The following is a 13,252-nucleotide window of genomic DNA, read 5'->3' on the forward strand; positions in this document are numbered from 1 at the left end:
AGAGCAAAAATGAACCTTGTGGGTTCACTTATATCTAGTCTAGCAACAGCAGTGTCACAAGCAACAGCATCAAATCCTCCTCTCTTAAATGTGTCAGCCCTCATTTCCTAAGCTGAAGGGCAATTTTCCCTCTATTCCTGTAAATAGGTTGTCTCACACTTGAGGCCTGATGGTCAGGTATCTTTTCCAAGTTTTCCCATTACATTTATTTATGGCCATTTCTGCAATCTTTCTGCCTCTTACATATATATTTATTCCCTCTGTCTGACATTACCTTCATCACTTTCCCAGTGTAGTTCTAGAGAAGTGGCATATCTAGAGGCTGTAAAGAGAATGCTAACTCACCCCAGAAGAACTTCGCAGGAAAAGGGAAAATCCTCACCAGCACTTCAGCACTTCCCAAGCAGCTCAGTTCAGTGTAGCCCTTGGTGGCCCTGTGGTTTCAGTGAGGTAAAGCAGCTGCTTGCTGCAATTTCACCTTGAGTCAGGGTGGCTAGTTCACTTTGAGACATTAGGATTGTTTTTTCTTTCTTAATGGGTAACAACTGCTCAGATGATCCTAACAGGAAAATAAATGATTTCTGCAGAACATAGCTCATGGAAGTGCAAACAATGGAAATGGCCAAAAGAGGAACATGTGTTGTGAAGCAGTGTCACAGCCACTCTGCCAGATTTCAAAACCATTTCAGAAATTGCTGCTAGGCTGGATTGCACAATTAAGCAATGCTGTCAATGCAGTAAACTTCTGTCAAAAGAGGAAAAAGTAATTTCCAGCCTCAGGATTCAGACAGAAAATATATACAATTACTTTTGGAGGGGGTTAATATTCTTTGGCCCATTGCTAACTTTGGAGGCTAGCTTTGATGTATACTCAGTTTGCACCCTGCCAAAGGTAGTGATTGGAGGATTTGGGGTATATTTATTGGGTATTTTGATTGGGGGATTTTGGGTATATTTAACTGTCAGCATTAAGTAGTGAATATTTTTCAGAGCTGTTGATTTCAGTCTTTAAGAAAAATAAAAAAAAATTCATGGAGACTCCTTTCTCCCTGAAAGGAAAGGGAAAATGAAGTGTTAGCAAACTGAAAACATGATATTGGCAGACAAGCCTTTTTCATCTCTGGAGCTTAGTGAGGCTCTGTTTAACTGAGGTGAGAGTCTGGTGGCTGGGTTGTGCTGACTGCAGTCTCCATTAAGCTGCTGGAAGTGGTTTGCTTTGAGATCGTAGTGGTCTGAAAAAATGCACAACTGATGTGGACAATGAGAGAATTGCAGCAACTCAAATATAATGGTTTGTCATACTAGGTAAAGCTAAAAGTGATTAATGTCTTGAACATTCAATACTTAAGCACTTCTTGGCATTGAAGAAAATACATAAACAGGGCAGGCAGGATGCTGCAATAGCAGCCCATCTCAGAATGAAACAGTTGGTACCCAGCATTCCCACTGCATACTTTGTTTTGGGGTTTTTTTTTTTTTTGGTGTAGGAGGTGGGAGGCAACTTAACCGAATGTAACTTAAATGTGCTAAAATCAATAAACAGGCAGTTTTGTCAGCTGTCATGTTTAAAATACTTATCACCCAGCTGCACTGGTGTTCTGCAAGTAGCGATAGGATGGCTACATTATGTAGGAACACAAGATTCATTACTCTGAGCACACCAAAACGTCCAGAGGACTCACTGCTCCTTCTTATTCTCTTCACTGTATTTCCCCTCTCAGCACAAGCATCTCTGCAAATGCTTACAGAAAGCATCAAGGCTAAAGACAGGCTTCTACAGATTTTTAAATTGTTAATAATTTACTGATAACCGCACCGTGTCTTAAGTTTGGGACCAGATAAAGTATTTATTCAAATTTTTTGGTTGTTTATGGACTGCCAGGAGAAGCAGAAAGCTTTAATGTTGTTAGAAGTCTTTAAGGAGGATTTTAACTAGAAAAGTCTAAAGAGAAATTGTATGGGTTTTGCTCATGGCTTTGCTCTTTTCAGAGCAGCCATGTCCTTACTAGTCATGCTATTTTCCCTTCCCTTTTCTGATAAAAAAAAAACTTGTCAGAATCAACAGATATCCTAGAGTATCCAGAATATGCACAATGTAACATTTCGAGAGTGACTTGATTTGATCCATGCCAGACCATTAATACTGTTTTAAAATATGAATAGATTCATCCTTCTGGTAACATACAACATTTAATACATTTAGAGTTAGAGCATTGGTGCTCTGAGAGACAGTGATAGATCTATAGAGGGAAAAAAATTATTTTCAAACACAAGTAAATAGTCAGCTTTCCCCTAGAACTTCTCCATCTTTTTAGTGATCAAATGAATAGGTATCACAGTAGTTACATGTTTGCCAATTATTCCCCTTTAAAAATTTAGGTACCTCCATTATAAGCGCTCATATTTCATTGCACGTGGAAGATTGTCTACATAACATGTCTGAAGTCCAAAAGAAGTAAAGTGCCTTGGTGCTTTTAAAATGTTTCTTATATTTTGTGTTTAACCAAATGAAAGTTCTTCTGTGTTCAGATTTCAGTTCTAATTTTTAAAGCTCAGTTTAGTAAGCAGTGAGGATCTCAGCATAAGACACTACTTTTCTTTGGCAAATGTATTTAAATTGTTTATAACAAGGGCTTGAACTTCGTATTCCATCAATAAACTTTTTGTAATGAACTCATTGGAATTTGCAATAAAGGATAAATTTGATTAATTGCGAAGGTTGAGAAAGAAAAGTATCTATTGCATTAGAACAACAAAACATAGAAAATGTAAGGGAAGTTAAAAAGTAACAAGAAAGCAGACAATTTACTTAGAAACTCACAGAATGTAAATCTGCAGTAATCCTGACCTGCTGCTCTGTGCTGTTTCAAAGCAATAAAATGTACTGGTGCAAGCTGTAAATATTAAAAAAAATCAGTAAGCAATTGACATTATACATATTATAACACATGATAGAATTCTCTTTCATCCTCACAGTTGCTTCAAATGATCAAAATACTGTTTATGAAAATTCCTAGGGGAAGAAAAATATATTAAAAGTTTGAACAGAGATAATTTATGGCGCTTTGTTATGAAGACGCCTGCAGAGTTGTAATTATCCCCAAAACAAACATTATAAACCCTTGAAACTTAGAATCATATTTCTGAAGTTTCAAATTTATTAAGGTATGGAAATATGGAACTGTCTTGCTGAGCAGTTTTATCTCCAGCTACAGTGACATCTTGAGGCAGGAATGAAACCACCTGGGTTTTGTCAAAACAGCAGTAATAATTGAAATTCATTAATCATAATTAAGAAGATACTGTAAAGGAGAGGTAAAATGCCTAAGAGCTAGAGGTAGCAGAACTGTGAGGTCACGTTGCCGTTTGAGGTTTGTAATTTGTTCTCTCAGCTCCTCCAGCAGAGTTAACACTTCTGTGGCACTTGTCTGTTTAGAATTTGAGCAGCCTTGAGGAGCAGATCGGTTTTCCTAAGCCTCCACCTGTGCTCTGCAGGCATCTCAGTGTTTTTGTTACCTGTCAGTGTAATGCACCAAGAGAAGCCCTGTAAAAATAAGCTTATTGATTAGTTTTTAACTCATTTGAACAGGGAGATGATTCAGTTCTGGGTCTTCTGCGTTTCCCTGTAAACCATACATTCTAAACAACTCAAAGGGTAAATGAAGGACTTTGCAACCACAAAATCAAGTCAGGGATGGACTGAAGGGGGTGGTGAAGACATCATTTAAGATGTGTGAAAAGCTTAAAGACGTGAAGAACTGAATGAAGAAGAATGGTTATTTATTAGGAGGGTACAATTCTGCCTAATTTTGCAAGGGTAAGAACAGGCAGTATAATCTATAGGTTAAGGAACAGGCTGATAGGCAGAGAACACAAAACATACTGCCTTAACAGGGAGGGCAAGAGGGGGAGGAAATCAGGTTGGGAAAAACTGAAGAGTTTCTCCTTTATGCTGTCAATAACAGAGATTACACAAATGTGCAATTTGCAGTCCTGTAGTTGAAACCCTTCCTAATGTCTCATTCATTGTGACAGATATTTAAGGGCAGAATTTTAACATGCAAACTCATGAGAAATATGCCAGTAGTAATGCAAGGAGCACTTGAGTCTCAATTCAAACTGTAAAAAGCACTGTTAGTGTTTCTAATTGAGTGCACAAGCATCTATACAGTTGTTGTATTGAAGGAATAATTTCCCCCAAGATGGAGAAAAAGGTAATTTGGCTGAAGGCTTTACTGCAGTGAGGCCTGTAAGCAAAGCCTTAGGTAAAAGCTAAAAAAGAAAAATTGCCAGCAACTGTATTAGCTGTAAAAAGTTACTCTGGCTCTAAGAGCTTATTCATGACAAATTGTGTACCATACCAGCTTTACATGTTGCAAATGTATTTCTCTAAATGTACAATGCTTATTTACCTTTAGTTTCCCCCTCCTTTTTTATCCACTGCAGCCTCAAATCAAGTTGTCTCCACTTTTTTGCTTCATTTTTTTCTTTCCACTCCCAGGTAGCATCTGCTCTTGCTCCCTTTGGTAACATATATTTGTAGCTACCTTTCACTTGCTCAGAGTTTGAAAACTTCCAGGGATGGGGCATCCACAACTTCTCTGGGCTACAAGTTCCAGTGTCTCACCACCCTCACAAGAAAGAACTATTTTCAGATATCTTATCTAAACCTCTTTCAGTTTGAAGCCATTCCTTCTTGTCCTGTCACTACATGCCCTTGTAAAAAGTCCCTCTCCATCTTTCCTGTAGGCTCCCTTTGGGTACTTGAAGGCTGCAGTTAGGTCATCTCAAAGCCACCTCTTCTCCAGGCTAAACAATCCCAATTCTGTCAGCCTTTCCTCATAGGAGAGGTGCTACATCCCTCCACCTGATCTGAAAACAGTGCAGGAAGGAATTATTTGTAGCTGGGGAGCAAGTTGAAATAGACCTGCAATTCAAATAAATGTGTCTCTTGAAGTGAGTACATAATTATATCAAAATCAAAATAATTTTAGGTGTAAAATTCAGAATCAATTGTACCAGACAGATTTTTTCACTTGGGTGGATCTTTTTCACCACACTACATATTCTCCTTTTAAGATAACTTGTTTTACTCACTTGGTTTCCCTGCCAGAACTGCTCCCAAAACACTGCAGATAGCAAATAGCATTCCCCCACAGGAACACAACCCTTCCTTCCTATCCTGCTCAAACCTCAGCCTTCATGTCTAGGTAGAAATGCATAGTGACCTAGCATGCTCTTAATAAAACATACACACTGCATAGGTGTTATCTGGCACTCAGGGACCAGGGATGGTACAAAGCATGACAAGGCAATCTCAGTGTCTGTAATATATCTAATAACTACCTCATAAAAATAGCATTAAATAAGATGGTTACATAAGAAAATAACTTTTAATAGACATATGTACTAGTTCTTAATAGGCCCCATTTATAAAACATAGATGATTTGCTTCACTTAAATTGGAAATATATTTTTATTTTGTGACATTTTTGGTATCAATCAACACCAATTTGTTAGTTTCTTAACACCAGTTTGCTAGAATAATTTTAAAACTCTTGGAAGTCATCCTTTTTCAGCCTGAACTTTAATCTTGAGCCAAAAGAGAGGAAACAACTTACCAACACTAATTGGTATCACAAAATCCATTTTTATACTACAAAAATCAAGTCTGGTCTAGTTAATATAGTTCAAAAGTGCATCATTGCTGTTATGTCAGGCAGATACAGTAGTACTTCATTCTGGTTTTCAGTTGTTACTTCAAAAAATTTGCAACCTACTTAAATTTAGTTATCAATCTGTTTTTATGGTTGCTTCCTTTTCAAATAAATTCTGATCCAACAGCTAAGTGACCAGTAGAGTTATTGCCTAATTTTAGAACTGTTGTTTTGGTGAGATGGGAGATACCATGCTGAAAGGTTAAATTAAATGTCATTAAAGTTTTTCCTTTCTCAGCTTAGTTTTAGGTAGCTTGTTGCTTGAATGCCAAAATAGTTCTGAAAGCTATTTCCTGCAAAATTATTGTGTGTTTTCTCACCTTTCCTCTTTCACATCCAATTCCTCTTTTTATAGGTTAAACTACAGAGGATTTTTTAAAAGCAGAATTTGTTTAAAGCACAGGCATTTTCATTATTTACATCTGCTTTAAAATTTAGGTATGTTTTCCAGTAGCTACCTAGCAGTAAAAGCATGCAATCAAGGTGGAAACAAGGGGTGGAGGAGTTTTCTGCGCTAATAGTGGCTCTGGATCTGGGCAGAAAACATCCTTACTAAGTGCTTTGCACTCATATTACTGGAAAATAAAGTATAGTTTTCAGTGTGACGTTCTTGGCAGAAAAAAAACCCAGTATGTAAAAACTGCATTCATTCTGCTGATGCTTCTAATTTAGAGAGGATTTTTCATGCTTATAGGAACAACCTTTACAAATGCTTAAAGGGAGAGAAGTACTCACTTTCTTTCACTTTATCACTACTTTCTCTTTATAATTTTTTTTTTAAATCCTGGCTTTCTGTTAATAGTTGTAGTGATATTTTTTAATGGTTTTTCTCTTGTATAATGCATGTTGAGTACTGTTTCTGGATCTTATGATATCAACAGGACAACCAGAGCACTAATGGATAGCTGAATGTATGACAGAGTTATCTCCTCTCCATTACTTTTTTTGAAGAGTAATACCTTACTTTCCTTGTGGGCTTCTAATTAATGTGCTCTTCTGCATCTCCTCTCTTGTTTTAATTCTGTTCCTCCCATGATGGCAGGCTGCCTTCCTGGATTTTGTAATTAGTGACCATACATTGCTAACATCATCAACTTCCAGTTCCCTCTAGATTTGTGTATTTTTATTCTGCTTAGGTTTCTTTCCCTGAGATCTCAGTGAGACCCTGCTCTTGATAGATAAGTGGAGGAATTCAGTTTGGGAGGGGAAACCCATTGGACTTTGGGAATGCCATCTAGACTCAGAGGCCTAACATCATTCACTGCACACACTGTCATGTGTTTTGAATATGAGTTATGACTGCATATAATTTACATGAAATTATATCAATAACCTCCTCCTTTAAGTCAGAATTAGAATGAGAAATACAGAACCTGAAGTGATGGCTAATAACTATTGAAAGTTAAATTACTATTGAAAGCTAAATTACCTGGAACTGCTCAATGTAAAGGGGGGAAAACAAAATATTTCAAAATTTGAAGTGTATTTGGTAGGTCTTTCCAACGTTTTTATAGAACATACCCTGTAAATTGCTTGAAGTTGAAGCAAAATTAGTCATCATTGCTGATGTATGTTCATCTGCCTTGGTTTGGCTGACTTTGAAGTTATGCTGGCTCCTATTATGCAAAGGCAATACAGAGCAAAAACAGCCAGCACACAAGACAGCTTTGTCCTTTGCACTTTACCAAACGGGCTTTGGTTTGAGATGGTGTCCTTCTGCAGGCCATCGAGACCCACCTCATCCGAAAGTCGAGCGGGGGCCTGACGTACATCGCCGAGTGGAAGGGCGGATTGCTGGAACACAAGATGGGACACCTCACTTGTTTTGCTGGAGGCATGTTTGCTCTGGGAGCAGATGGAGCCCCCAGTGACAAGACAGGCCATCACATCGAGCTGGGTGCTGAAATCGCCAGGACTTGCCATGAATCCTACGACCGTACGCGTGAGTACCATGTTGCAGAGTTTGGCTGCACAGCTTGCCCCCATGAAGGCAGCCACTGGTGTTTTTGCATAAATGAAAATTGTAGCACAGTGAGAAGTGTTCATCCCTTCTGAGCAAATGCTGCCTTGCTTTAAGAGCAGCTTTTAAAATGGCTGCTCTGTTTTATAAAGAATTTCTGTGTACCTGAAGTGTATCTCCTCAATGTAGTAATTGACGTGACAGTTACATAACAGTAATTACCAAGCTTCTTTCGTTATGCCAATTTCTGTATAGCTGAATACAAGTAAGAGAGGTTCTCTGTTCATTTTTGCATCAATGTAGGTATTACTCATGTTTTATGCACAAAAGAATATTTTACACTCAGTTCTGTTGATACGATGCTGCAAACAACAGAATTGCACAAAGTGGATTTCTGTACAGGAAATTCCTTTGGATTTTATCATCTTCTTATAGAAATAACCCTGGCAGCATTTAAGCTCCCAGAGTGTATTTTCTAGTTTGATATAGAAAAGTAAATATCCTCATCTTTTAGGCAAAATTTCACTTGTTGCTAGTTACATGAAGTCTTCCGGAATGCAAATGTTAGCATCGCTGTTCAAACTGTAACTGCCATTTAAGGCATTGGTGAAGAACAGCTCTCTCCTACTCCAAATTATTTATAAAATATTAAAAACAGGAGGAGCTGCAGTATCTTTCATAAATTATATCATTTTGGGTAACCTGGCTTTGTGCCACATAAGAGCCTAGCTTGATTTGGTAATTTGAGGAGTTTGATTTGGTTACATAATTTGAAACTTTTTTTAATGCCTTTATTTTACTCTGTGCTTTTTTATTGGCTAGGAATGAAACTGGGACCAGAAGCCTTCAGATTTGATGGTGGTGTTGAGGCCATTGCTACAAGACAAAATGAAAAATACTACATCCTACGACCAGAAGTCATAGAGACCTACATGTACATGTGGCGCCTCACTCACGATCCAAAGTACAGGGAGTGGGGATGGGAAGCTGTTGAGGTAATGTTCCATTGGACTTTTTTGTTGTTAAACCTGAGTAATATTGTTAAGTGAGCTATTGAATGATAGCTGGACATTGTTCAGCAGTTGGAAGCTGAATTTTTTTTAAATCAGGGATATCAATTCAGATTTCCAGGAATTCATTTGCCAAATCGATGACATTTTGACAAAACCAAAAACTGCTGATGTTGTATAATAGAAGAGTACCTTGTTATTTCTCCATCTTAAATACTTCTAGGATTAGGGGTCACATTTGGATGTTCTGTCCCAGATGTTGAGTGTTGCTGCATGTGAATGGAAAATGCAAACCTCTGTCAGATTTGAGCCTTATGGCTCAAATGGAAGCCTTAAGCTCAAATTTGAGCCTCATGGCTTATGAAAATAAGTTTTATGAAATGTATTTTCAGTAATCGTATGAAGGTAATTTTAATTAAGGTGACAAAGGCCAGGATGAAGGACTAGATAGTACCAAACACAAAACCATGTCACTTTCAAGAAACATAAGTTATATGGACAAAACTCCCAAAATGACAGCAATCTCTTCTAGATTTGAATTTTTTTGTCCCACTGGCCTTTGAGCTTCAAGCAGTCATGCTAAACCTAGCTATTTGTGTTTGTCTAGCACAAAAGGGCAGCTTCCAAAAGGGCAGCTAATCTGCACTGCAAAGAATGGGCTTGCCAAATCCATTGTTTCCCTTATTTCAGCAGTTAATCACTCTAAGGTTGAGAGCCTTTAGACTTACCTGTTTCATCCTCCAGGGGTGGTCCTTATTACACTTCTCTGGAGTTCACTTCTGTCCTACTCACATTGACATTGCCCTTGCTAAATTAGCTGACATCTGATAGGAAATACAGCAAGCTGAAGAACATTATTTTTCTGGCTCTGTGTACTTAAGAAAAATGAAAAAAAAAAAAAAAATCAAAACTCTCTGCAGCATTTTGTTCAGAGTGACCTCTCTTGTGCAGAGGTATTGCTTTCCAGGATTTCAAAAATGCCCTGTTTTGTCAGTTTACCCAACACCTCTTGCTTCTAGAAGTGTATGATAACAACCTTCTTGGAGGGGCTTACACCACTAGTTACAGAAGGTTGATTTACTCTGAGGGTAGAACATGCAGACTTGTGCCCTACAATTTCTCATCCCTAAGGGACCCTACAAGAGAGCTGTTACTGTGTTATGACCCCATAAACCCAACTCCCTCCACAGCAACCAAAATCTGTAAATGTATTCAGTATTCACTGTGTAGATATTGATCATACAGAAATGTTGTGCAAATGCTGTTGAGCATTGTGGAAAAAAGGTTATTTCAAGACTGGTAATTAGATATCCCCCAGGAATTAAATTTAAGGCAAAATCTGCTTTCCAAAAAAGAATAGTAATATTACCTCTGCTTATACTCTCAGACTTCTTGCCTGAATATTCAGGATTGTTCCATGCCTGCATTGAGCACTGTATTCAGCTAGGTAGAGAGCAGTTATTTAGGGCATTGTATTTACCTCCCTCAGGTGTTGGCTCTGGGGGGCCCTGAAACAATATGCTCCTGAATTACTAATTCCAAAGCAATTTGGGTTTTAAAACCTCTAATTTAGAGGGCTGTTCCCTTACTTTCTTCTGTGCTTACACCACCCATAGGCACACATTTTACTACTGGAATCTTCCCAGGCAGATTATAATTGCCATATTTACAATGGCTGTTTGTGGAAGTCATCCCATCAGGCTTCAGCAATGCCAACTGTTCCTTCTCCAGGAGATGTTTTTCTTGACTCATTGTTGCTGCCCACACTGATAACATTGTTATAAACAATTGAAATGTTTTCCTTATTATTATTCTTTACCCATTTGGTTCAGTTTGTTTGTGTTTCTTTCAAGTTGGTACACTTGTTTACCTCCTTCTCGCTCCCCACGTGTCCCTTGTTTAACATTCTTGTGGTTATTCTCAATCTGGCTCTAACACAGCCAGATGGGTGTGGGAGATGCAGCTGGTCCCATTCTGCCCAGGGCCCGTTTTCCACTGTCCTAATGTGCAGTTGGGTGTTTCACAGAAACGAATCTTACAGCTTTCCAGAACTTATGCAGTCAGTTGTAGGTTTAAAATCTTTTTGTTTTCACATTCTCTCTTGGTGTTTATAGCCATACAGCTCCACCTAATCCAGTATTTTTTTTGTTACAGCACATATCATGCTAACGTGCCATAACTATGTTGTAAATTCTGTTCCCTCTTGCTCCTTAATGCTGCCCCAAAGAGCACCTGACCCATTCTGACCTTGCGGAAGCCCCCAACCACTGAGGGCCATTGGTTTAACTACCAGGACCTGTTGCACAAAGGGGAACCTGAGACTGAAACAAGAAAAGAGCGGAAACTAACGATCAGACCATTTGGGTTTTGTCCAAAAAAAGTTGTTCTTGGTGTGTTTCATGTCCACTTTTAACTCATTATTCTGGCAGTAAGAACTCATTAGTTTTTTTCCAGTGCCTTTGTAGTAGAAAAAGAGGCAGTTTTAGAGTCATGACTTCTAAACTCTCTGACAAGTCTCTTAACTCTTTCTCTAACTTTATAGACTAAAAATATGCTATAGCCTCTCCTTTTTTTCTTTGTGAATTTTCTTTGCTGCTTTGAGTCCAAGATTATTTTGTATGTACTTCAGCAGCTGGAGAAAATGCAGTTATGACCACCAGCAATATCCACTGTTACTGAGTCAGAAAGGTTTTATCAGCTTAGCTCATAAAAGCCTCCCTCTCTGCATTATAAATGTGGCACATATTTTAAATTTGTATCACTTCCTTTGTTTCTCTCTTTATGAGGAAAGTTTGAGACTGTCAGCCAGTCTTCACTGTGCTTGATGTTTTCCATTACTGCATCATAACTGATCCTAGCCACCCTCATTTCCTGGGAACTACTTATTTAAAATGTGTTTGATTGTTTCTTCCTGCCCATCACTGCCAGGATGGCTGACAACCTTGAGCCTTTTTATCCTGCTAAAAAGGATAAAAAGGATCTGGTGGATGTCCTGTTCCTTTAGTTAGATGGAAAGTAGTTTTCAGGGGTGAGATGCTTCATACTTGCATCAGGCAGATACCACCAGAAGGCAAACTTGGGGCAGGTTAACCCCTTAGTTTTCATCATAGCAGTGCCTCCAGGTGCCTTATGATGCCTCTGAACTCAAAGAATGCTCAAAGTAAGTTAGAGTGTATAAATGGTAAATGCAATTTGTTTTTATTTTACCTCACCCTGTTTAGAATGCAGATGTTTCCTTGCATAGTAGCCTTATCCTTCAAGTTCTGCTTCTGCTGTGCCTTGAAAAACATCATCTCTTGTTTGACATTGAAAGTCCAGACACAGATGTAGAATTTGGAATTCCTTGCAGGTTAAAGTAGACAAGAGGGAAGGAATACCAGCCAGAGGAAATTACTTCTTTAAAATTAAGTATATTTGTCATCTAGTAAAAGTGTCCAGGAAAATTAAAGAACATAAAGACACATAAGAAAAGACAAATAGGCTGTTATATTTTAAAGGATCTCTTCTGGAGAAAAATCCCTTTTAAATATATGATAGGCAGCTTACTCTCCGGTGAACACCAAGGAGAGCCTGACGTGCAAGCCAAATGTGTGCACACAGCTACAGGGACTCCAGCAAAATCAAGGACATTTAGGATATCTGCTCACAGCAAAACACAGATCTTAAAGAGCCTTTAGAGCAGGGGAAGGTGATGAATACTTCAGTAATTGTTAGTGACTCTTAGTCCCATCTGTCTTCAGAAAATACTTACTCTGCCTGCTTTAGATATTTCCTCTGCCTTGCTTTTTTAGCTTCTGTGTTTGGAAATGCAGCATCTTTCCCTAAATAAAATCTACACATCCTGTTCCCACTTCAGTGGTATTTGTAGTAACTTCAGAAAGGGAGGAAGCAGTTATCTCCTGGCTCTCTCTTGTGGGGGATAAAGCCCCAGGTATTTCTGCCTGACAGCTGTTCCAATACCATCTCCACAGAAAACACCTTGTTTCACAGTAGTGTGGTCCTGAGTGAATGCAGCCATCCACAATCCTTACTTTCACTTTCATTGCAAGAAGTTATTTAGGGTTAAGTAGAATTTTCTGAATTTGGTTTTGAATAATGAGTTGTTTTAAATATAATCATCTTACATTCTCTTTACTCCTTCCTTATACTGTCTGATACCAGAGAGTTGTTGTAAAAGAGAAGAAAAATTAATAGAGTGAGAATGCTTGTAGCCTTGTTAAATACATAAATTATAAAGAAAAAACCCTATTAATTAATATTTTTAAATATAGTAGTGATAAGATAACCAATATACAAATAAGGTATTGGATATCAGTATATTTAAAGAAGTTATGGCTCATATATATGCATAGAGGTACCACCTTTCTATTGCAAACATCTAATATAAAATAAAGCCACAAAGTTTATTAAATAGTCTCACTGTATATACCTTCTACAGTTCCAGCATCTTTTTTGCCCTTTTATATATACTCCTCATCTGATCTTTTTTCTCCTTCATAAATATAGGACATTGCTGTGGACAGAAAAGAAACTGTATTTTTAGGTGGCCCATGTACTCCTTTTTA

The 13,252-nt window shown here is 38.0% G+C and overlaps 1 protein-coding gene across 2 annotated transcripts in view; it reads left to right on the top strand.

Moving 5' to 3' along the window:
- Window positions 1-13,252, top strand: part of MAN1A1 (mannosidase alpha class 1A member 1) — a 140,805-nt gene that overhangs the window by 122,476 nt on the left and 5,077 nt on the right. For both annotated transcript variants that reach the window (XM_030235932.2, XM_050972437.1), the window contains exons 9-10: window positions 7,440-7,659; window positions 8,500-8,672. In XM_030235932.2, the coding sequence (XP_030091792.2) occupies window positions 7,440-7,659; window positions 8,500-8,672 (393 nt within the window). The remainder of the gene's footprint in view (window positions 1-7,439; window positions 7,660-8,499; window positions 8,673-13,252) is intronic.

This window comes from Serinus canaria, chromosome 3 (genome assembly GCF_022539315.1).
Source record: "Serinus canaria isolate serCan28SL12 chromosome 3, serCan2020, whole genome shotgun sequence".
NCBI classification, from domain to species: domain Eukaryota; kingdom Metazoa; phylum Chordata; class Aves; order Passeriformes; family Fringillidae; genus Serinus; species Serinus canaria.